Source organism: Carettochelys insculpta, chromosome 20 (assembly GCF_033958435.1).
Source record: "Carettochelys insculpta isolate YL-2023 chromosome 20, ASM3395843v1, whole genome shotgun sequence".
Taxonomy (NCBI): Eukaryota; Metazoa; Chordata; order Testudines; family Carettochelyidae; genus Carettochelys; species Carettochelys insculpta.
In genome coordinates, this window is record NC_134156.1 from 3,037,669 (window position 1) to 3,062,747 (window position 25,079).

A 25,079-nucleotide genomic window follows, 5' to 3' on the forward strand; every position below is an offset into this window, starting at 1 on the left:
CTGACAATAAATATGATCCTTCACAAATGCAAGGCAATTGCATGATGACAGTAGTGAGGTCTAACTACCAGCCTTAAAGCCACTGCCTCACTGGCAACATGATCCTCGGGGCCACCATTGGGCCTACTCCCTTAGCCCAGCAGAAATCTGCTGCTTTCTGGGCAGAAGTGAAGCCATAGGGCCGTCAGTACGGAAGTCTTGTGCTTGTGCTCTCATTCCGGACTTCCTGCGCCCGCTTATTCCTCCTTCGTCATGCAGGGACTCTCCAGTGACCTGTACCCTAATCTCTTTAAACTGGGTGTGGATCTCCACCATCTGGAAGGGGAAAACTGGTGTGTGAGGCAAGCCGCTGAGGATGACTTCAGGGAAGAGATGCTTCTGCAGACTGTGATTAGTACTTAGATTGTGAGCCGTGGTAGCAGGGACGGTCTGTTTGTTCTGTTGGTACAATGCGTAGCACGACTGGATTCTGGTCCACAATGGGGGCTCTGAGGGAGAGTGGGGCAGGAAAAGTTTCTGCTATCCTGTGAAAATTGTTGAGGTTTTTGAAAAACCTTCCCTTTCTTGAATCAAGGCAAAATGTCAAAACCCAATTTTCACAAGCTGCTAATCCAGAAAGAATTTCGGGCTGAGTCCATGAAAATGTTTCAGTTCATTTGCAACTTTAAAATATATTTTTCTTTTGGTTTCGGTTCGTTCAAATTGATTATAATTTCAAAAAGAAAAGTTATGTCGGTGGAAAAAATGAAGCTTTTCATTCTGAAGATATTAAAATGAGACATGTTGACAGTTTTACAATGTTTTACATCCTCCCCTCCAACTCCAAATAGGGACGGTTTTTGAAACCAAGCCTTTCCTGCAAACAGGTTCCCTTTCAAAGAATTGGTATATGCCAGAAAAGAAATACCGTGTCTGAAAATACAAATAATAAAGAACAATAAAACCAACTCAGGGCATTGCCGCTGTACCCTGGCCCTTCCACAGAAAGAAGCAGCAAAGCTGCTGCCCATGTCGTCCTTATTGAGACAGAGTGGGTGGGAGACCCCATAGACAGTAGAACAGAAAAAAGCTTTTTACGACTCAGCTGCCTTCCGACAAATGCAGGACCATATTCTTAGGTAATTAACCAGCATGGTTAAGACATGCTAGCAAAGGGATTTCCGTTTGGGTTCTTCATGAAATTCAGCCCAAATTGTCTTGGCCTCCTTTTCCCAGAGAGTCACAAGAAGCATGATTATCCCTGACACATTCCTGCTCCTTTCTTTAATTGCCCTTGTTCCTAGTACTAGGCATTACAGCAGGATCATTTCCTCACAGAGTGTGCAGGCTGTGGTAGGTCGGGGACCTCAGTGGTTTGGCTATATGTTCACATTCTGCTTTGTGGCATTCTGCTACCACTGAGCACATGGGGCCAGCTGACTTCACTGGAACTGAAACAAATTTGTTGTGCTACTGCTGGAGGAGACCCACACTGCTAAGCTGATGCTTAAAGAGCCCTGCTTGAATAGTCCCATGGCTACATCTCTGAACTAAGGCCTTGTCTACACTTACCAGCATGATTGCTCTACTTCAGCTACCAAACAGTGTAGCTGAAGTTGGCATATCTATGGTAAGGCAGCAGGGGGCTGCTCTGTGGTCAACGCTGGCTACTTTTTTCGACTTGGTGGAGTGCTGGCATTGACGGGACCAAGATCGGAGATCAATTTATCGTGTCTATAGTAGATGTGATAGATTGATGGCTGGTGGATCAATCACTGCTGCATTGATCCATCGCGTAGAGGACAGGCCTTAGCCTGGAGAGAGCAGGGTTAAATTTTTGGCTCTGCTACAGGTTTCAGGTGTGACTGTAAGTCCTCTTAAGAGTCATATACTCTGTGCCCTATGTTACATTGACGCTACCGCAGAAAGTCAGCTTAAGCTACGAAATCCCAGGTACGTGAATAACACAGGTGGAATTGACGTATTTTAAGTTGAATTACTGTGGGGTCTACACCATAGGAGGTCAATGGGATAAGTTCTCTCATCATCTTCCCTTACATTTCAAGTCTGGGGTAGAGTAATGGATGGATTTGGATGGACAACAATTTGCAGACAACGTGGCAGGTCTTCATTTGACTCACTAAATTGACTGACGGTGGATTGATCTCAGAGTGTCGATCCCTTGTGGTAGTGTACGAGTAGCCTCAGTTTACAACTCTGTACAGTGGACATCCCAGTACACCCTGTCTGGCTTGTCCGTTGAGAATGTAAGCTTGTTGGAAGTAAGGAGTATCTCTCACTGTGAGCAATAAGGTTCTCCCTTGATTTTACTTGTGTTATGACTGCAGCTTCTTGTAACTGCACAGCCATCTGTTTGAGGTTTTCCTACTGCATTCTTTACCATATAAGATAAGTCAGTTCAGTGGGGATAAAAATGGTCCCTTTATTTAACCAGGAAAAACTCGGTTCTCAGTCTGGATTCAGCATGGCCCTGTAGGCCTTATTCAAACTACTTTAAAGATTCTTGGTTTGGGAGGAGGTGGAAAACAATATATTAAAAAGAGACATTTTTCAGTGAAAAATTGACCTGATTTCAAAGACAAACAGGCTGACTTCTGAGCAAGGCTGCGTTCACAGAAAAAAGTAACACGGATTATTTCATTTTTGTGTGTGTTCATTATTTGGTAGCACCTGAGGCCTCTGTGCCTCCCTGTTCCAGGCACTCTACAAGGCTGGCATAAAACAATGGTGACTCATGATGCAACAGACTTTTAGTGATTTGGTAACTTCTAACAGCCACAGTCATAGTACAGGTTGAACCTCTCGAATCTGTAACTCTCTTGTCCAGCAACATCCATAATCCGGCATGATTTTAGTTAGCCGTGTGACCACTTATCATGGGTGTGGCCAAGTTTCCCGTGGTCCCATAAAGTTCGCTTGCAGCCACCAGTCCTGGCTCTCAATATTCTGTGCTGTTGTTTAGCTGTAAGTTATCCCTAAATGTCTTCTACGCGGCCAGTAAGCACTGAAAATGTTGGCAATGTGCAAGAAAATATTGACCTCCTGTGGTCCAGCAAATGCTCTTGTCCAGTACTGGTCAGGTCCCAAGGATGCTGGACAAGAAGAGATGCTCCACCTGTAGAAACTCGGAGTGACAGGCACCTCAGGATGGAGGTTGTTTGCAACTGTGAACTATGGCTAACTCTGAACAAACTAATGTCGTTATTCTTCTCTGAGCTGACTGGTCAACCACAGACCTCATTTGGAACTGGAAGTGCACAATCAGGCAGCAACAGAGACCAAAAAAAAAAAAAGAAAGAAAAAGAAGAAGACGACAGCAAATACAGTACAGTGCTGTGTTAAACTTAAACCTGCTAAAAGTGGGGGAAAGCAGCATTTCTTTGGGGTGTAGCAAAGTTTCAAAGCTGTATTAAATCAATATTCTGTTGTAAACTTTTGAAAGAATAACCCTATTTTTTTGTTCAGAGTTGTGAAAAACCTCCATTCTCAAGGCGTTCTCACACTGAGATTCTATTAAGACTTGAACTTTTCAGCTTGGAAAAGAGACAGTTAAGGGGTGGGAAATATGATAGAGGTCTACATAGTCACAACTCTATGGAGAAAGTAAATAAGGAAGTGGCGTTTATTCCTTCTCATAACACAAGCACTGGGGAGGGGGGCAGGTCACCAAATGAAATTACCGTGCAGCAGGTTTACAACAAACAAAGTAAAGTATTTCTTCACACTACACGCTGCCAACCTGTGGAACTCTTTGCCAGAGGACACTGTGAAAGTCAAGTCTATAACAGGACTCAAAAGAGAACTAGATAAATTCATGGAGGACAGATCCATCAGTCACTATAAGCCAGGACAGGTAGGAATGGTGTCCCAAGCCTCTGTTTGCCAGAAGCTGGGAATGGACGACAGGGAATGGATCACTTGATGATTACCTGCTGTGTTCATGCTCTCTGGGGTACCTGGCCTAGGCCACTTTCAGAAGACAGGACATGGGGGTAGATGGACCTTTGGTCTATCTCAGTATGGTTGGTTCCACCCCCCCCCACATGTATTCTTATGTTCTACTGTAGTACAGCAACTGGGAAGGCAACCTTGTGGCAGCTTTTTAATCTGTTGCCTTGTAGAGTCACACAAGTATGGAAATAATTCTTTGTTCTCTAATATTTACTGTGGGTCCTGCAGTGAATGAGAGTGTTCAGACCAGAGGAAGCCAGCCTGTAAGGTGACTAGTTCCAGCTACATTTCTGCATTTGACGGTGCTAAATCAGATCTCTGGTCTCATGGGGGGTGATGCTGGGTCACTTAAGGTTTTTTCGATATTAACCATCCCTCTGAAGTTTCACCCAGGAGCCTCTTGGTTTCCAGTGCAGATTCTGATGCACAGGGGTGATAGACTTTCTCTGGTCCAGCTTGCTCAAGGGGAAGGCAGTCACCTTTTGCACTGGGTGATCAAGCTTGGCCTTAAGAAGCTCTAAGGATGGAGACTCTACCACCTCCCTAGGCAACCCATTCTAGTGCTTCACCACACTCCTGGTGAAATAATTTTTCCTAATATGCAACCTAAACTTCCCCCACTGCAACCTGAGACCTTTGCTTCCTCTCAGCTGGAGTACTGTGTCCAGTCCTGGGTGTCATATTTCAGGGACAATGCACACAAATTGGAGAAGGTCCAGAGAAGAGGAACAAAACAGGTTAAAGGCAGAAAATGTGAGCTATGAAGGAAGATTGAAAGAATTGGGTTTCTTTAGTTTGGAAAAGAGAAAACTGAGAGAGGACATGATAACAGCTTTCAAGTATGTAAAATGATGCCAGAAGGTGGAAGGAGAAAAATTATTCTTGTTATCCTCTCATGGAAATGGAGAGACAAAATCTTATGGCCCAGTTAGCTGAGAACCTATTAGAATCTCTCCAAGAATGGAATAAAACTGTACTAGAACATACAGAGCCAGTGGGCAACCAAGAAAATGATTAAGTAAATATGTCTGAAATTTCAGAGGTGTTTTCACATTGAAAGGTTGGACACTAAACAATTGTCTGTTTCTTCTACACCTATTTCTGTTTTCTCTCATTAATACCCTGCTTTTCTGTGAGAGGATTTCAAAAGAGGAAAAATGTCAACAATAATTGGAACAAAAGTTGTGAAAATACAGGGTTACCATATTTGAGGGCATGACGTATTTGAGGGCATGTATCTATATCAGTATCTATGAATTCCACATTGTGTTAACATACTGTAGTACATAGATATCTACCAATTCATGTTGTATTAATGTATACTATATACTATAGTACTATAGCACATTAATACAATGTGAGTTGGTAGATACTGACACAGATACACTCTTGCTCAGGGGTTTCCTTTTTCGAAAGTTCAGATGTGGCAACCCTAAAAAAAATAATTTAAAGGAAAAACTGCAATAAAGTCAATAATTTTTAGCAAATGTTTCGATTTTGAGAAAAGCCCAGTTTTTTGACCAAAACCTTTTTGCAAGAAAAGAAAAAGAAAAGTAGCACTTTAAAGGCTAACAAAATAATTTATTAGGTGATGAGCTTTCGTTGGACAGACCCACTTCTTCAGATCATAGCCATACCAGAGACTCAATATTTAAGGCACAGAAAACCGTGTATGAAAAGTTTTGCCTGGCTCTGCACTTTAGTTAGCAAGGTCCAATGCTCTATGGTGTCTGCTTACAACGGATAGAGGCTTGAGTTCTGGACTTCCTGGGATTAATCCTCCATTGCACTGTGTTTGCATGACCAGAGACACCGCAGCAAGTCAGGGTAAAGCAGATTGCAGTGCACAGCTATTTCATTTTTACACCCCGTTTCCACTGGCAGAAATGGCTACCTGAAATGCCAAGCCAGAGAGGATGGGGCCTGTTGCCTCCAACAGCTTTCACTGGTTTGCAGGTCACCACCAAAATGGGCTTATGAAAAAAAGAAACATTTGCTGCTCATTTTGGAACAAAACAGGGTTAGTCACAGTGGGAATCAGAGTGGTATTAGAGAGGCTTGAAAAGCTGGGATTTATTAAGGCCAATCAAACCGGGAATTAGGAGGACGAACCACGTCCAGCCAGCCTGAGCGTTTTCTCAGTGCTGCAGAGCCCGACATTTTTAAACAAAGCTCTGAGCTGAAGTAGCAATGTCAGAATTGGACCTGGAGCCTCAGGCCATTTGAACCATCCTGCTTGCTGAGCATGTCATTTGTAAGGCCTTGTAGTGTTTTCCCTGCTTGTTCCCCAGGCTCAGAAAGCACCGATTGTTCAGACAGCAGTGGCACTTCCTCTTTCTGACTGATTGGAAATTGTGCAGTTGCTTGGTTTTTATCCTCTCACTGCCTGACGGATGGGAAGGTTAGTTACTCTGCAATGCAGCTGAACAGCTCCCTAGTGCCAGCAGTCCAAAGCTAAGGAGGGGCTTTTGGGCCTTGGGATCATTCCACCGCTCAGGCGATCACTTCCCTCTGTTGTGCTGCTGGGTCTGTCCCCTTCTAACGAACAGCACCATCAGCTTTCCAGCCTCCTTATTAGGGTGCATCCCTCAAGTACCTGGGAGGCAGTGTGGCCTGCTGGGCAGAGGCTAGGGCTATATCAGGTGTACCTGGCATAAGTTTACTTGGCCCTGTCTCAGCACAGCGTAATGGACTAGATAGACCCACAAGAGCCTACCCAGCCCTTCATTTCTATGAAACACAGGTTCCCCTCCCAGCCCTGACAGTGTGGGCTAGTGACTCAGTTTGCCTGCCTGTAAAATGGGGATTGTACAACCAATATATGAGGCCTAACTAGTATTTGTAAATTGCTTTGAGGCTCTTGCTAAGTATTTGGCAGATTGCTTGGAGGCACTAGATGTTCTTGGATGAGAAGTGCTAGATATTACCCTGTGTTTCAAAGACAGGCAGACTCACAGCTAGTCCGGAGAGTATTATTGAGCTAATTCCTTCCTCCTTCTACCAGGCTGAACTGAGAAAGTGAAACTCCAGCTCATCCTGTCGCCACTTGCCAATACTCCAGTACTATGTGATTCACTCAGCTGCAAACACAATGCATTCCATTGTGTCTGGCATCTGTAGCCCTCATCTGTGTCATGCTGAAACTGAACGCTAGCTTTTCACTGGCACCATAGTAGCAATGAGCTCTCCCGAGGAGAGTGGTGTGTTTATTTTCAGTGTCTCTCCAGTCTAGTGTACAACCACTGGCCGAAACTGACCTTGTCGCTAAAAGCTTTCCTCGCTAGAAGTGCAGAATGAAAATAACAGAAGAGTCTAAATGATTTTTTAAGGTCTCCTTCTCCCGCCCTGGCGAAGCGGTGGCTTATTTCCTTGTCGCCTTTCTGGAGCCCAGACCTGCACTGTTGCTGTTAGCCGCTGCTTAATCTACATTCTTGTGTGACACCGACAGACCTGGGTTGCCAGCCCCACGGATAGAACCTCCGAGCATAGGGTCTAAAGCCCTGCACTGTACCGCATGAGCTAAAGGCCAGCTGGCTCTCAGCCAAGGCTGTAGAGCAGAGACTTCACTCACCCCAGATGAGGTCTCAGTGCCTCTGGGTAATACACTTGCAACGGCAGCAAGTGCAATGAGGCTGTGAACGCTGCCTCACACTCCTAGAGTCTGGCGCTCAAGTGACCTGTTGTGGACAACAGCCATGACCAGGGCATCCCTCTGACAGTTCCTCTGCAGGATGGGCAGTGGTCTGGCACAGGCAGAGCCGAGCTGCCCTCATCAGCCATTTTGGAAAGTGCACTGGATCCCTGGGACGGGGAGTCCATACCCGCCCCCCCCCCCAAAGCCTGAAGGAGTAAATTGGGCCCATTGACCCTGCACCTGGAGGAAAGCCAGGGAGCTGCTAAGGCCTAACTGGCTGAGGAAGTGCAGCTGGGAGAGGAGCTGGGCTGAGTTCATTAAGCGAGTAGGGGTGGCTGTAGGGACGTGGTCTGTAGTCCCTCCCTGGGAGAAGGGAGGCCTCTTTGAGGCTACAAGGTTCAGGGGTCTGGTGTTATTCCCTGGGAGGAAGACTTTGAGCTGGTCCACCTGGAGGGAACCAGAGGCTGCAGGAAGGAGTTAGAGGGAAGCAGACGGCAGTTGTCAGAGGATCCCTGGGTTGGAACCCAGGGTCGTGGGCAGGCCCAGGGGAAGGGGAGCCATCAGGGCAGTGCTGGAGAAGGTACTGTGTGGAAGGCCTTTAGGCACCCTGAAGGGCCAGCCACGCAGTGACCTTGTCACAGAGAGAGGGCTGCAGTCCCTGCTACGCGAGAGGGGCCGTGGAGGTGGGGTGAGACGGAGTGATGGAGTGCAATGGCCAGAAGGGACGCTGGCCTGGCAGAGCCAAGTGACGGGACTGCCAGGAGGTGGCACCGTCCAGCAGTGAGTCAAGTGCCCTGTCACAATCTCTGAGAGGCTTCAGGCTGAATGGTGTGCCCGCCCCCCGCATGCTAACTGTGACAGCCCTGGGGAGGCAGGAACTCTGCCAGGAATTGCTCCAGTGCACAGATCTCTCTGGAGCTGTCTCGGCGTGGACAGAACGCCCCTGCTGGTGCACATGGCCGTCTGTGGGAGCACGGCACAAACCCGTCGGCCACAAGCAGTCTCGACGGCCTCTCCAGCCTCAGCTTCTCAGGCCTGGACTCTGGAACCCCCTCTCCTTGAGCAGTGGCTGATTCCTGGGTGCAGGAATTCCCACGCTGGCTGCTTCCTGGGCCTGTCCATGGGCTATCAGTCTGTTGGGCCCCTGCAGCAGCAGCAACACGATTCACCTCCTGCCGCTTGCGGAGCTCCTGCTCCCTCCTGCTGCTGGGGGAGAAGTGGCAGGATTTCCTGGGCTGAGGGCAGAAGGGAAGAGACCAGCTTTTCCAGTCAGCCTGTGCCAGACCCATCCAGTCTCCAGGGCAGGCCCAGCACGGACAGGTGGTGGCTGGCCAGAGGAGTGGGGCTCTTAGGTGATTTATAGCCACTCGCCTGTCTGAAACCTCTTCTGGGCGCTGCTCCCTTGCTGAGCACATTTGTCCTCTGCTTCAGGCCAGTGGATGGTTGCATGTTTACTATGCTAGAGCAGACACATGTGGTGCTCTTTAAACCTCCGTTGTAAGTGCCATGGAACTGGCCGAAGGGCTGGTGCCTGCTGGCGCACCGTTCGTCACGTCCAGAAGAGTGACTGAAGAAAGGGGAAGAAGGGAGGGATTGCTCAGCTGCACGATAAGACATGTGAGCGAAGAGAGTGGGTCGGGGGCTGTCACTAGTCCACAGAAAAATCAGTTTGGGGGATACACCAGCGGGAACCAACAAAAAATCCACCTGACTGATGTGGTTCCCAATGCCTGGGGCCCAGGGCTAGTAGGTTTTGTGGCTCCCCGCCAAGGCTCTGGGATGGGGTCAAATTGAGGGGTGCAGTGTGGGAGGGGGCTGCCAGGAATCAGGCTTGGGGTGTGGGGGCTGGCAGGAGGGAGGGAGGGTGCAGGAACAGGCTGGGTTTGGAGTCTGAGTGGGATCGGGTGTGGGTGGGTGAAGGAGCTGGGTGGGGATCTGAGCAGAAGGGTGCGCTGGGGCTGGTTGCAGAAGACGGGTGGGGGTGCAGGTCTGGGACACCCCCGCCGCCACACCCCCTCCCTCATCTGGTGATATGGCCATGCAGAGAAGGCTCCCTGGTGAGGTTCTTCCTGTGCCACTCCCAGGCACCCCCTGCCCCGAGTGGCCCGAATTGCAGCCAAGCGGAGTGTCAGGGAGAAGCTCCAGCTGGCACTGCACTGAGCAACAGAGACGGAGGCACACAGAGCTCACAGCCCAGCGCTGCTTCTTGCCCCAGCTGGGCAGGGCCCGGGGGCCTGACCTGGCCTGTGAGGCTCTGAGCCCCACACCCCAACCTCAGCGCAGACCGGATGCTATGGAGGAGAGCCCGAGCCTCAGGGAGCTGGATGCAGGCGAGCCCACCCCTGTGCTAGAGGCATTTGCTATGAAACAGAATAGGGTGTATCTGGATAGCACAGATCTGCAGGCAATAGAAACCTAAGCCCCACTTTTATAGCGCTGTAATCTGAGGCGGTGGGAGTATGGGACCTGTCAGAGGCCAGGAAGGGACGAGAACGCAGCAGGCCCAGCTCCCAGGCCAGCTCGCAGACCACTAGGTCACGTCAGCTGCAACATAACAAGACTCCATTGAGGGCTGTGATTTCAAAGGGGTCTGAGTGACTGAGGAGACAGGGTCCCATTTGCTCTCAGTTACACTTAGGTGCCCAAACAACTAGCTCACGCCTGAGGAGGGGACTTGGGAAGGTGCCTAAATCACCCAGTTGCTCTTCAAAAGGCTGCCCTGTGACTCTGGGTTTGGCTGGTTTAGCTAACCCTAGAACAGACACTGGCGACTCCATGTACCTCTGGATTCTTCGCCCTGTCCCCCGCTGCAATCCTCTGCACTGCCAGGCAAGAGACCCCGGTGAATGAGGCTCTGGAGGTACATGCACCTCTTCCAGGGGTAGGAGTGTGCCTGGCTCCTCAACAGGCGTCTTCCCTGTGTTCATTCTCTTTTTTGCTGAGGCTTTGCCTTAGCCATGGGGTTAGCGCGCAGGCAGCATCTCCCTCGCCTGCACCTCACGTCGCCCCCCACGCCTGCTGTCGGCTGTACTCCCCAGAGCACCAGAGGATCAGGGCTTTGCAGCAGTGATGGCTTTGCCTGGGCAGAGAGGCTGGTGGGGTGGCAGCGAAAAGTCACATGTGCACGTCCTGGCCTTTGCTTCCTCCTTTGTCTGTCGCTTTGGAGCACAGGCCATTGTGTCTCCAGGAGAGAAAACAGCCACCGAAATTCCACAGCCCCTTCCCAGGCCATCACTGTGGTTCCTGTCTGTGGCTGCTCTGTTGTTTCTTTCCTACAGAGCGAGGGGGGAAAAAGGTCCCTTTGTGCGAGAGCTGAAAGAAGCAGCCCAAGCCCACAGCCTGCCTGAAATCTTAATGTCAACTATTTGTCTCCTTGTTTTCAAACAAACAAGCGCCTTCCCTCACCCCCGCCCCGTATTTCTGACCACTCCCAGCCACGCCCCAGAGAGCTTCCCTTTGCACCGTCCTAGAGGCCACTGGTTTAGCACCAGTGGGGTCAGAACACTGGGGCTGGATGGGGCCCCAGTAAAGGACAGGCAAGTGAGGAGAAGTCTGGGACAGGCTTTAGAGCCTGTTCTGGAGACCCCTGGGTGAGAAGGCTCCTGTCGGCTTCAGGATACTTTGGTCAATGGAATGACACTGATTTGCACCAGCTGCCGTTCTCCCCCTCCAGTTGTGGCGATATTAAGCACTGGAACAAATTGCTTAGGCAGGTTGCGGAATCTCCATCATTGGAGATTTTTAAGGGCAGGTTTTTACGGACACTTGTCAGGGATGGTCTGTATGTGCTTGGCCGTGCCCTGAATACAGGGGACTGGACTTGATGACCTCACCAGGTTCCTTCCAGCAAAAATGACGCACAGGCTCTGTGGCAACTGTTCACCCAGGTGCATGACAGATATGTGGGGTTTTTAATGTTCTTTGTCCTCTGACGCATTAATGGGTGTATTGTCAAATATGTCCTGTCAATCACAGAGGATGCAGGGCACCCAGGTTGCTTTCAGAATCTGAACTTCTGTTTTCCAGTGTTAATTCTGCAAACTTCAGGGTGCTTTGAGGGGGATATTTTGCATTTGGTATTGGATAATTTAATAATAAATACATAGATTCATAGCTTTTAAGGCCAGAAGCCGCGGTCAGATTCTCCAGGCTGTCCTGCTCCTGGAATTAGAGGCACAGCTGTGGGAGGGTTCTGTTCTGTTGCCGTTCTCATTCCGCCCTTCTCCCCGGCACAGCTGAACGCTGGCCAGTAGTGCATTAGCAATGTAATGAGCATCTGCCAGGTTAATGTGGAATCTCAGCTAATTGGTTTCACATCCCCACATGGCCTCTCTGGTGGTTCTGCTTCTGCAGGCAGATGCTGATGTTGCATTATTGGCCTGATGTATAGCCCACTAGAGTCAATGAACAAGGCTCCTACTGAACTGAGTGGGTGTTGATCCCCTTCCTTTAACTGATACTGAAAAAAAATATTTGCCAGGCTATTCTCCTCCTACATTAATTTCTCGCCGTGAGCTCAGACCGCGGGTTCATTGAGGCCTGTCCGCATTTCCCTCTTTGCGGAGATGTGATACTGGGCAAACAGGTTCCCCTGTGCTGTAATGTACTTGACCACTGGGTTTTGTGATGATCACTTTCTGCTCTTGTTACGCAGCTCCCCGATTCATGCTCATGGGCCCAAGTTTGAGTGTGAATCAGTTTATGGAGAATTTCAAGCAGTGAAATCAGATGAGTGAATAAAGGGGTTTTTGTTGTTTTTATCCCTTCATCAGCTTTAGTCAGTATCCAGCAATTATTTAACAATTGCCACTACATCTGAGTTGGCACTGAGGGTCAAAGCCTTATCCCATTAAAGTCAGTACCAAACCAGCAGAGGTTGCAACGGGATCGTGAGCAGATGCACAGGAAACTGCTTGTTGGTAAGCTTCTAAGTTGGCTTCGTCTCTTGCAATATGTTACTAACATGCCTTTGTACACTGCTCAGTTACAGAGGCGGAAAAGGCATCACCCTGTTCTCGGAGTTTCACTTATTTTGTTTGGAAACCTTGACCATAGCAAATAAGCAGCTAAAATATTGGTGTAAAAATCAAGAATCAATAAATATAATCTTATATACAGAATGAAGTAATGCTCCAGAAGATGAGTCCCTTGTATCCTCAGTAAAATCTAATCTAACAATCCTATGTTCATCACCAAGATAGCTACACCTCTACAACTACAGCTGGTGGTTCTCTGCAGGACTAAAAGCATTGATAGAATCGCAGGTTTTCTTACCAGTTTTGCTGCAAAGCCTCACCCAATAGCTTACCGTTGGGGTTCACTGAGGGAGGCAAGGGATATTTCCAGGATCCCTGAAGAGGGCAAATATGTTGAAACTAGTGCAGACGGAAAGGGTTGACATGAAATGTGGGGAATAAAACCACAGATGTCACAAAATTTGATCGCATTTGGGATTTGACAGCTATTTGGCTCAACTCATCGGTGATTTTTCCTCTTCTATAATATTTGACATGACAACAGCTTCTTTGCTAGCTAAGGAAACTGATGAAGTTAATGAGCTCCTAAGCCAGTTTAGCTGGGGTCTGGGTGCTTATCTGAACTTCTTTGATCTGGCAATTACCTGAGGAAATCAAATTTTCTTGTGCACACTCCAGCTTTGGGCAGATTGCAAGAGGAGCCTTCTTAGTGTGTTTTGGTATTTGTAAGCACCATAGATGGATTAATTCACAGGAGTTATTAGATTTCAGTTGGCTTTAAACTATGTCAGTGAAAGACATCATGTTCCCATCCAAAGCCCACTGAAGGCAGTGAGATATTTCCACTGTCTGTAGTGGATCAAGCCCTTATCTATGCCTTTTTGCCGCATAAATGTGCATTCAAACCACACAGCAAGCAAATGTTTTTCATTAGACTAATTCCTGATTCCAAAGCAAAACTGAAGTATTTCTCCCTCCTCTGCCCTAGTCCCTGGAGACCAGAGCTCTGACTGATTATCAAATGAATACGGAAACCACATGGTGAAAAGTAAAATAAATTAGATATCGGTGTTTGGGAACCAACAGTCCACTGGAAGGGAGCAGAGAGAGAAACTGTAACTTAAACAGAAAAGGGAGAAGAAGAACTACTGCAGTTCTAAATAGTCCAAGGGTGCTTTTTTAAACAAAAGCTTATTAGTTTGCAAAGTTCCCCTCTGCAACATATAATTTCATTTCCCCCTCATTTACTTTATTGCAAGCTCTGGGCACTGTCAGAACGGCCTGATTTATAACTGACAGATTTGGCTATTTTTCCTGCAAGCTCTCTCTAAATATAAGAGTGTGAAAATTGTCCCACTGCCAGAAATTCCTCTTAGAATTGTAGTTCACAACCATCGCAGCATGCAGGAAAGTGTCAGCTGGGAGCATTATGATTTAAAGGTCTTTCTTTCATAAAAAGCAAAATCGTCTTTCTTTTGGGAGATGGTCAATGCAATCAAAATAATAAGAAAAACAATCTCAACATGTCCTGGAAAGAAAATCAATGGGTGTAACAGTATTGTTTGCTGCTGCCAGCAGTGGAGATTTTAGATTACAGAGGAACTGTTTCTTGACCAGGATTTTTTATCTGGAGAGTTTTTTATCTTGGGCTTTTTTCCCATCCAAAGGTCTCCTGAAGCAACTTGTGAAATAAATCAGCAGCATGGATATGGTACATAACATGGTGTATCTGGCTGCAGGGGCCATAACATGGAGAGCCATGTACGGACAACAGCCAAGTGCTGTAATTCTGAGCATCATAAGGTGAAAGGGCAGAAATCATGTGGCTTTTATTCAGTGAAATTTGGCCAAAAATTAGCACTTTTTTTTCTTTTGGTCTGGGATAGAAACGACACAGCTTTAGCAGGGAAAAGTGGTATCCGCTGAGAGACATTTCTCTACCAGCAATGCTGGCAGATTTTTCCAGCTGTTCATGAAAAGGAACCGTTCGTGCCTGCAAGCCTTGCTGGTTTTACAGGGGTCTCCCACAGGTTCCTCTCCTTTTCCTCAAAGTGGAGTGATGTCTGAATCTTATGCCTGGCATCAGAGGACCTGTGACCTCTGGAGCATTTGAGCTGGACTCAGAATGGACTGTGCTGTCTCCCATCTCCATTCCCAGGTGCGGGAGTCTCTCTGTTAGTACCTGATTGTAACCTGAGGACATCAGCCAAGTGGGAGCCCAGGCTGGCGATCTTGGGTACAGGGCCAGTGGCCAAGCAGGAGCTGGGGCTGGCAGCAGAACCCCTGAGTAGCGCTAGGCCTGCACGGGTGCAGGGATCCTGAGAAATGGCGGTGCAGGTTTGGGATACCCAGAGCCTGGGAGTACAGTAGCACCACCCCTACTTCTTGCACCTGTGTCACAGACACAGCTCTTGGTAACAACCGCTTGCACAGCGTGTGTACCAGGAGGCTGGGGGTTCACAACAGCCCAGTCCTTAGCCAAATCCAAGATATTACTAACTGATGGCTCATCAGAACCCTCCTTCACTTCTCCTTAGGGGCACTCTCGCCTGCCCTGCCTGGGCATCATGCTTTCTGCTCAGCCCCTGTCCTTCCATGGTCATGTCTCTCCTGAGTGTGCTCTGCAGCTGTGTACCCCTTAGCTGGCACCTGGTTCATCTATCTGCTGTCCCTGCTGTAAACACATGGTGGGTCCCACTATGGGTGACCAGTTGTCCATTATTATATGGACTGTCTTTGTATTAGGGGCTTTATCTCACACGGGCAAATATTACCCCCATCCTTACCCCTCAAAAGAAAGTAGCCTGATTTTTCACAATTGCTATCTGGTCACTTGGGGTCAGTGCCAGCCTCTTCCCGTTGGGGGTGGGGAAAAGGCCTCAGGTGGATGAGACAGGAAATTGGGAGAGTGGTGCTATCCATCTTGTAGATGTCAAAACAAAAAGCAGTCAAGCGGCACTTTAAAGACTAGCAAAATAGTTTATTAGGTGAGCTTTCGTGGGACAGACCCACTTCTTCAGACCATAGCCAGACCAGAACAGTCTCAATATTTAAGGCACAGAGAACCAAAACAGTAATCAAAGTAGACACATCAGAAAAAAAATTATCAAGGTGAGCAAATCAGAGAGCAGAGGGGCGGGGGTAGGGAGTCAAAAATTAGATTACCCAAGTGTGCCAAAGAGCCCCTATAATGTCCCAGAAAATTTGCATCCCGGTTCAAACCACGTGTTAATGTGTCGAATTTGAATATGAAAGAGAGTTCAGCAGCTTCTCTTTGTAAAGCAGACTGGAAATTCTTCTTCAATAAAACCCAGACTCTTAGGTAATTAACAGAATGGCCCACTCCATTAAAATGTAGACTAACTGGTTTGTGCATCAGGAATGTTTTGATGTCGGTTTTGTGCCCATTAACTCTTTGTCTGAGAGAGTCTGAAGTCTGTCCAATATACAAAGCATCTGGGCATTGTTGGCACATGATGGCATATACAATCAAAATGAAAAGCAGTCAAGTAGCACTTCAAAGACTAGCAAAATAGTTTATCTGTGGCACATAGATGGCATATATGATGTTAGTTGAGGAGCATGAGAATGTGTCCATGATTTTGTGAATAACCTGGTTAGGTCCATTGATGGTATTGCCAGAACAGATATGTGGAAAAAGCTGGCAGCGGGCTTCGTTGCAAGGAAAAGTCCCAGGACTGGTGTTCCTGCGGTATAGACTGTGGCTATTGGTTAGAATCCTCATGAGGTTGGGAGGTTGTCTATAGGAGAGAATATATATCTTGTAGATACATACTTTTTTAACTATAGGGGGCATGGATTGTACTCTGGAGGGGTGAGCTGCTTAGCTCTGAGGGCAGAACAGTAAGGGTGAAGATGCTGTACTGTTTCCCCCTTACTTATGTGCAATGTTTGACCTTTGGGCTGGGTAGCTGTGGGGAAGATTTTAGGGGGCTTCTGTGGTCTCCCTAGAACTACTGCCACCAGGAAAAGTTAGAGAAGCCTTGAGGAGTCAAACTGGGAACGTGTACGGACTTCCAAGACGTCAGTGTTGTTCTCCTAGCTATCCAGTCTTGGAGTGTAGCTTGCAAGTCATTTTGCTGGGTGCCAACACAGTGAGGACTGGAGGTGAAGGTCAGGAGAGAAACACCTGGGATGCTTTAACCACAGTTCATAACCCGGATGGAGTGCTTGGGAAAGAGGGGGTTTGGAACTCAGAGCCACACACACATGGGTGTGCACCTTAACTTTGATTGGAGCAACACCTCCCCCATACCCACAATAATCTAAAGCATGTTTCCCAAACGTAAAACGTTCACGTACCCCTTTCGGGACGTCAGCCTGACCAGCATATCCCCTCTCCCAGTGCCTTCCCCCTGATTTTTAGTAATATATTTTCCGCTGCATACCCCTGGAAATCGTTTTGTGTACCACACTTCGGGAACCACTGATCTAAAGCAACACTATCCATCCATCACCCATCACTTCACAATTAGGCACAGAAATGTTAAGGCCCTGCCGTTTTGTCACATGTAGTTAAGTCAGTGCTGCTGTCCAAAGCACATGAGAGTCCACAAAAGGTTTTATTCTTGAGTAGTTCAAGTCCATAGGTTCTTTGGAAAACCTTGGCCACCATACATCACATGCAAATGGCAGTGTTTTCCCCTTATCAGAGTAATTCCATGCAATCCCAATTCGATATCACAAGACCCAAAAGAAGCGCACACAGGCACCCTCCCATTGCGAACACTGACACAAAACTGAGAAGTTGTCGATTCCCTTTACGTCAGAAGAGCAAGTGGCTGGATGCAGGTTTTGGTTTAGTGTGGCTCAGCTAAGTACTCCTTTGAAAAACGATATAAATGTAAAGGGTACTTGCACATGCCTAGACCAAGTCATACTGCTGTTCATGCAATTCATGTTCTTCCTTATTCTGCAGTCTCCTATATAGCTTATTGCTTTCATCTGTTGCACTGTAAATTCCCTAAGGTGGGCCCTATACCGTGCCTTTGCTCGCTCTGCAAATCCCCTCTCATATTTTCAGGGGCTCTGCATATAAACTACAATCAATTTGCTTTCCTAACTTCACTCACACACAGAGATCTTTGAAAGAAGGGCCCCGCTAGCTGTTGCTTTACAACACCGACAGTGTCATGTTTTGATTTGCTTTGGTACTACTGCACAGCAGTGACCGTTTGTGGCTTTCTCCAAGATGCGCTGGAATGCAGCGCACAGCTGTTTCACAGCAGGATGGCTTGGGGCTGTGGAATGGAAACGGACTAAGTTTTGGATGTGCCTGTGGGGGGAGCAGAGTTATTTTCCATGGCCTTTTTAATTTCTATATTTAATTCACAGCTCAGTGTGGTTGAGCGGCTGGGTGCCTGGTTTTCAGTTTGAGTGTTAGCTCTCCTCCAGACCTGATCCCCAGCCTACTGAAGTCAGTGAAAGGATCAGGCCCTTGTTTCTTGTGTCTTCAAACACAGAGTCATCATTGTTGCCTTTGGTGCCAATCCTGCTGTTGTTACACAGTGGACCTCCATGTGCAACACTGGATTTGCACACACAGAATTTAAATACATTTTCTATAGTGCAAATGTATCACATGCAAGCACTGATTAACAGCGTCACTCCTCCTTAGCAGATGCCTTTAAAACTCTCATAAATAGGGCTTTTTTGGAGGGGAAAATTGGAATTGCCCTTTCCTGGGAACTGTCAACATTTTCAAATGACTTTTTGCTTGGAAAAAGGAATGAAAAATAGAAAGGGCAAACATTTTTCATATAATGACAAATTCTGAATTTTTCAAATTGCAAACACCAGAGTGGAAAATTTTGATATTTTTTCATGAAAACAAACCAGTTTGACATGTCACCCTGACCTTTTGAAAATTTGGGAACAGAAAATATAGCTTTGTTTCAAAGAGTTGATTTTAAATAACAGTTTTTGTCTGAGTCCCCAGATCAGAAATTGAAAATGTTCATCAAAATTGACATTGTGCTGTGCAAAAAAAAAAGATTTAAAGAAAATCGCAATGATCACTCCCACTTATGCATGGAGGATCTCACCTACCTGTGCACCAGAGATCTAAGCAACCTTAACATTTATTCTGCAAGTTTTCCTATTTCATAAAGAATACAAATGATTGGATCTTAGAGCTGAGCGAGTAAGGGATTTTTCAGTGAGGGCCAAACTGCAACAAAAAAGATGTTCAGTCCAAACCAAAACCGATAAATGCGCCAAAACCCAAAACATTGACACCCCACCCACTGCCTTTGTTTCAGGAGGAACAAAAAGGCTTGTTTATCCTTCCAAGTAATTTTGGGGGGAGATCACTTAGTTTAGGGTCATTTTTATGTACTCTCTTATTTTAAATTAGCTAAATTTTGAAACACAATGCTGGCTTAAAAATTAAAAGTCGAAACATTTCCTTTTAAAAAAGTTCAAAACCAAATATTTCAACTTTTTTCTAAAAAAAAAAATTACATCTGTTCTCAACCAGTACTCCTTACCAAATCCAGTCTGACTTTCTTCAGTATGGAGAAAGTGAATAAAAAAATATTTACTTGTTCCCATAAGAACTAGTGGGTCACCAAATGAATTTAATAAGTAGCAGGCTTAAAACAAATAAAAGGAAGCTTTTCTTCATGCAGCGTATGGTTGGCCTGTGGAACTCCCTGCCAGAGGATGTTGTGAAGACCAGGACTTTAACAGGGTTCAAAAAAGAAATGGATAAATGCATGGAGGACAGGTCCATCAATACTTATTATCCAGGATGGGCAGGGATGGTGTCAGAGTCGGAAAATGGGTGACAGAGGAGGGATCACTTTGATTAGTACCTGCTCTGTTCACTCCCTCTGGGGCATCTGGCATTGGCCTCTGTTGGAAGACAGGATGCTGGGTTAGCTGGACCTTTGGTCTGACTCAGTATGGCCGCCTTTATGCTCTGCGCTCTGAAAAAGTGTGTTTTCTGTTCCTTTACTATCTTCCCTAGCTGGTCTACTCACATTACCTCCACTAGTGCTCTGAGAGACTTAGCCGCACATTGCAGCTGAATCTGGCTCATGCAGTATCACTATGGGGATTCCACTCAGAAGCAATAAGGAAAGGCCTACAGTAGACTTTGGACAAGTTAGTAATGCTGGGAAATGAAGAATGCCCTTGGGGTGTACTCAAAGATTCTTCTAATTCAAGTCGGGTGACTGAAATCATTTCAGCTTTATCCTGCTCAGAATGGGCTTGCTGACAAGTGTGGAGCGAGTCACAGGAAGGAAGGAAGGGAGGGGTGGGAGGGAGACAGAAAATAGGAGAGACCAGCAGCCAGTTATCTCAGGGACTTCCATGTTCTTAAGCATGAGCAGGAGAACAGCATTTACCGGAGCAAATTCCAGCCTGCGTGCGTGCACCCTGTCTGAGACAGCCAAGCAGTCCAGAGGCGGCAGGAATAAGGACACAGGACAACTGCTGCCGGGTTCTCTGACATTCTTGGAGCTGGGAATGCACAATCTGTGGGTCAACACAGAGCACTGAAAACAAACACCGATGGTTCTTTTCTGGCACACTGTTATGCCACCGGCAATGTGAGCAGAAGATAGGCTTGAGAAAAGCACGATTTCCATTCTCAACGAGGCCTAGCAAAATCATGTAGTAATTAGAACTGATGATTGGGAGCCCAGACTCCTTGGTTCTGCACCACTTTCTGCCACTGACTAGTTCTTTTTTGAACCCTATTAGAGTCTTGCTCTTCACACCTTCCTTTGGCAAGAAGTTCCCCCAGGCCTATTGTGCGCTGTGTGAAGAAAAACTTCCTTTGGTTAGTTTTAAACCTGCTACCCAAAAATTTCATTTACTGACCCCCTAGTTCTTTTGTTCTGCTCCTTAGCTGAATAGTGTGAGAAAAGAAGTAGTATTATCTCCACTTAACCGAGGCACAGAGACTGGGGTTGGATTTAGGAGCACACCTGGAGATGAACGGCCCTGGAGAAAGGAAGTCTCTGACATGCCCATAGAACAGGCACAAAGTCGATTCTCAAGGTCTTTCACGGTGTGGACACTGTCTCAGTAAAAACATCTTGTGGACACTTCCCTTGTATTCCTGTCTGCCTCCTGGGGAATCTGATAACTGCTTTGTGGGCAGGAGAAGAACCTGGGATGGAATGAATTGCTAAGGCAGTTGTAACTCTGATGGCAACGAATCATCTCATTGGATGGCCCTTGGCTCCTAGTCTGTTACCCAGGACTTGCTGGGGTGGAAGCATCCCCCAGTTCAGTAGAGTGTTTATTCCACAGGGCTACACTGATTGTTGATACACTGATCAATGGGGCCTTTTCTCCAGCTTCCCACGCCCAATAACCTGCTTGTTTAAGCAAAAGCAGCTTTTACTCCTGTAAATATTTAATCACTAATGATATAATTGTTGTGATTTATTATGCAGTGCTAGTAAAGATAAAAGCAATTACATGCACACAGGAAATTCTATAGCTGCCTGCGGCCTCTGCAGTTCTTAAATGAAAAATTGCTGCCAGGCAAGAATGAGTGGGTTTGGTGACAGGCTTTCAATTCAACCCTAGGAAGGGACGTAAAAGTCTGATTTCTCAAGGCATGTTTGATGGGTTCTTCAAGACTTTCTTTGTTGGATTTTCTCTCCAAGGTGAAGCTGAAATGAGTGTCTGTGGCATGCCAAGCTGGGACTGCAGCAAAGGGAGGCGTGCCTGGCATAGCTAGCATGGCCAAAAATAGCAGCGTGGATGAAGCTCTGTGGGCTTCAGCAACACAAGTCAGTACCAAGGATCCCCAGTGTGCTGGAACACCTTGTGACGAAGCCCATGGCGCTACATTTACACTGCGATCTTTGGCCATGCTAGCAGAGGTAAAGCTACCCCAGGTATGCCCTTCACAGCCGCAGCATGGACATACGCTCTGGCTCTAATCTTGCTAGTCATATCCGCCAGCTTTCATAGCTTTCTGTTTGGCTTGTTTACATACCAGAGAAGAAGCTGTGTCTTGTGGTAGAGCTGAAATCCGGGAGAGATGGAAAGTTTTAATACCAAGCTAAGCTCTGGTGCTGAGTCTCCAGCTGACCTTTGACATCTCGACAGAAACATTGAATGTTGCTGTTGCTGCATTTCTTTTGCCTTTCTTCGTTCTGTTAATTTAGACGTGAGGACTCCAGCTTGACGTAGTTCCAGATGGCCCTCCAAGGGGGGCTGTTTGGAACAGTGAGAACATCTCTGGCCATCAGTGGACAAGAATACCTAGCGCTGGTCATCAGTAGACCTCAAAGAGCCTTACAAAGGTGATCAGGGTCATTATCCCCATTTCATGGACAGGGAAAGTGAAGTACAGAGCTAGGCAGCGATTTGGTCACATATGAGGCAAGGGCACGCCTAGGAATAGGACTTGGGTCTTCTGCATGCGAGTCCCGGCCACTGGCCACTAGGTCAACCTGCTTAAACGGCAGAGCTCTGAATTCCTTGGATACGTAGCTTCTTTTTAACAGACATGAAGAAGGGGTGGTAGCCCCAGCCACACAACTGGTTCCTCGGGCACAGCTGCAGTACCTCGCTCTCCTGAGTGCAGGTCCGGAATTACTCCTGTACTCAGCTGCCAATCCCCTGGCTCATTCCTGCACCCCCTCCCACCCAGCTCTCCCACCCCCAGTGCGCTCCTGCACTCTCCCTTCCTCCTGCATCCCCTCCCCGGCCAAACACCCAACCCCTGGCCTGCCCTCTAACACTGCTTCATGGTGGCTGGACAAATCAAGGAGTGGGGAAGAGGGCAGGCCTTGGCGGAACTCACTGGCCATGATGGGGAGCTTTCCTCCCATCACCCAAAGCGGTGCTGAAGGCAGGAGCGCTCCCTCGGCATGTTGGCCAGCTCTGGCAGTTCACGTGCTTGCTGCTGCTCACCCTGGGACTGCCTAGGACATGCATCTGTACAAGTGCAAAGGAAAAAGCTGTCCCGGCCCTCAGGGCTGGCCCAGGAGGGCCCATCCACTGGGTGGGGCCCCAGGTGGCCTGCTGGCAGTGAGACCTGGCCGGTTGGGGGTGGAGGCTATTTTCAATTGGAGCACAGGCTCCTGAAGGTGCAGGGCCCAAGGCAACTGCCTCAGTCATCCTGCCTGAAGGCCGAGCCTGCCTGCCCTGCATGGGAGCCGTTATTGGGGGGAGTGCGGATGGCAGCACCAGCACGGCTGGGACTCTGGAGCTAGCGCATGAGCCGCCGTGCTCGGCACTAAAAGCCAGCTTGTGACTGGTTCAGGCTGTAGAGGAGACTAACTCTCTCGCTCTGTGGGTGGTCCAGGTGCCCCTCCGTGGGCAGTGAGCCACCCCCAGGAGGTGCGTGGGTCACACCTGCCACATTCTAAACGTGTCTATTTTCCGGGTTCCAGAACAGAGTTTGTTCTCGGCGAATATCGGCCTCCCCAGCCCTTTGATCTGCCGCTGCCGCCGGTGGCCAGCCTACACCACCCTCACCTCTCCCACCGTCAAGCTGCTAGTGGCGCAAGATGAGCTGCGGAAGGCTGGGCCCCAACGCAGACCAGGACTGCACAGCAGCCCAAGCGGTGGAGGCCATGCGCCAGGTCAAAGGCCAAGCGGTGAATCCCAGAAAGCCAGTGTCACTGGGACAACCCAGGAGTCAGTAAGGCCCCAAGAAGACAGCAGCCCCACTAGGCTTGTCAGGGGCTCTCCTGCAGACACGGCAGGCGTGCTTTTCCAGAGGTGTTCAGCATCAGGGGGCCCCCCAATTAAAGGCAATAGGCTTATTTTCTCCAGTAAACCCCCCTTCCGGGTGTTACCATATGGCTCCCAGATGTCTCCCAGCAAGCTGAAATCAACTGCCTGCAGTTAGACAAACACCTCTTAAGTGTTTTGCTTCACCACTCTGGCCTGCATTAAAGTTCCTCTGCAACGGACTGGGAGTGGTTTTCACAGCCATACCCTTCAGAGACCCTCGTGTACTCATTTGGATGATTGCATGAACGGCAGAATGACGCTAGTCTGGTGTACGGAATGCTACTTGATTTGTTCACGAGCGTCCTGGCAAATCCCCCCGCCAGGGGTAGAAGGTAGAACACAACAGACACATATATAGAGGCGCATCACAGAGATACACAGTCTGGATCTTATTATCTGCTCCTTTGCACCCCGTGTCATCATTTAGATCACCCCAAAGTGCACATACTACGCTCCTATTCCGAGCTAGTAACACCTTACACCCATTCAGCCGCTGTAAATGGCTTTTCGCTGGTATAAATGACTATGTAAGATATCAGTGAATCAGAACATAATGATAATAAATAATTAAGAGTGTAATCAACTGGCTCTTAGAGTATTGGCTTCAGGTGTCCAGGGCAAGCTTACATTAAAGCAAATCAAAATGGAGCGAGTCCAACAGTCCATTGGTATATTTATGTGGCTATCATCATATCAAAGTCAGTGATTCTCTTTTGCCCTGTAGTTTGTTTGGTCATTTATACCAGAGCAAAGTGGGCACAAAACGCTGTTTAAGTCAGACAGCCTGACGGTATGTGTGTCTTTTGAGGACAGCGCAAACATTGTTTGTCAGCATGTGCGCGGACAAAATCCTTCCACCCCCTACTAGTGCCGATTGCCTTGCAAGGATTTTGTCACTGCGTGTGCAGAGGGGGTGTGAACTAAAACAGCTTTGTCGCTCAGTTGCCTGTGTAGACAAAGCCTGACTCGCCTGTACACCCAGGCCCATTTGACTCATTCCAGCAGTGTAAAGTGACCTGGAGGTGGATGTAAATTACTTACACCTGGTTACACTATCCAAATGGTGTCCAGGGCCCTTGGTGGAGACAAAAACAAAACCCAGCTGCTTTAGGCAGGGGGCTGGACCAGATGACCCCTGAGGTCCCTTCCAGCCCTAGAATTCTATGATTCTCTGAAATCAGTACAGCCTGGGGCTCGGGGTAACAACTTAAACGACTTTTGCCACGTACAGAGCTGGGGCTTCTCACTCTCCCTGTGCTCTGGGGAGTGTGGGAGCACCTGCTGCCTGCTGGGGCAGGAGGTTGGGCTGGGGGCCTACCCTTACAGTGGAGACACTTGGCTCCCAAGGGGGGGAACTTGGGCAGAAGGGGTGGAGCCTTGGTGGGGCTGGGGGGCTTGCCTCCCTCAACCCCAGTGTTACCCACAACTTTCTCCATCACCTTTTGTCTCTGGGGAAATGGGCTGCTTATTTGGCAACTGCAGGAAACCAGAGCTATTTATAATCAGCTCAGTGAGTGGAAAAAATACAGTAGGAGGCTAAAATCATCTCTAACTCCCAGGAATAGTGGCCAATGTGATTGAAGAACTCTTTTGTTTTCCTTTTGCAAGAGTGTGCCTTTGTGTGTGTGTGTGTGTGTGTGTGTGTGTGTGTGTGTGTGTGTGTGTGTGTGTGTGTGTGTGTGTGTGTGTGTGTGTGAGAGAGAGAGAACTGAGTGCTGGTAAAAGGGCCTGGCAATTCAGGTCTCTTCAGACAGGAAGTGTGGTCTAGAGGTTAGAGTTCAACT

The 25,079-nt window shown here is 47.8% G+C and overlaps 1 protein-coding gene across 1 annotated transcript in view; it reads left to right on the forward strand.

Annotated features, from left to right (window-relative positions):
- The window catches only part of CDRT4 (CMT1A duplicated region transcript 4), a 42,974-nt gene extending 19,346 nt beyond the window's left edge, over window positions 1–23,628 (forward strand). The window contains exon 2 of the mRNA XM_075014919.1: window positions 22,950–23,628. Coding sequence (XP_074871020.1) covers window positions 22,950–23,410 — 461 coding nt within the window. The 3' untranslated portion in view covers window positions 23,411–23,628. The remainder of the gene's footprint in view (window positions 1–22,949) is intronic.
- The last annotated feature ends 1,451 nt before the right edge of the window (window positions 23,629–25,079 follow it).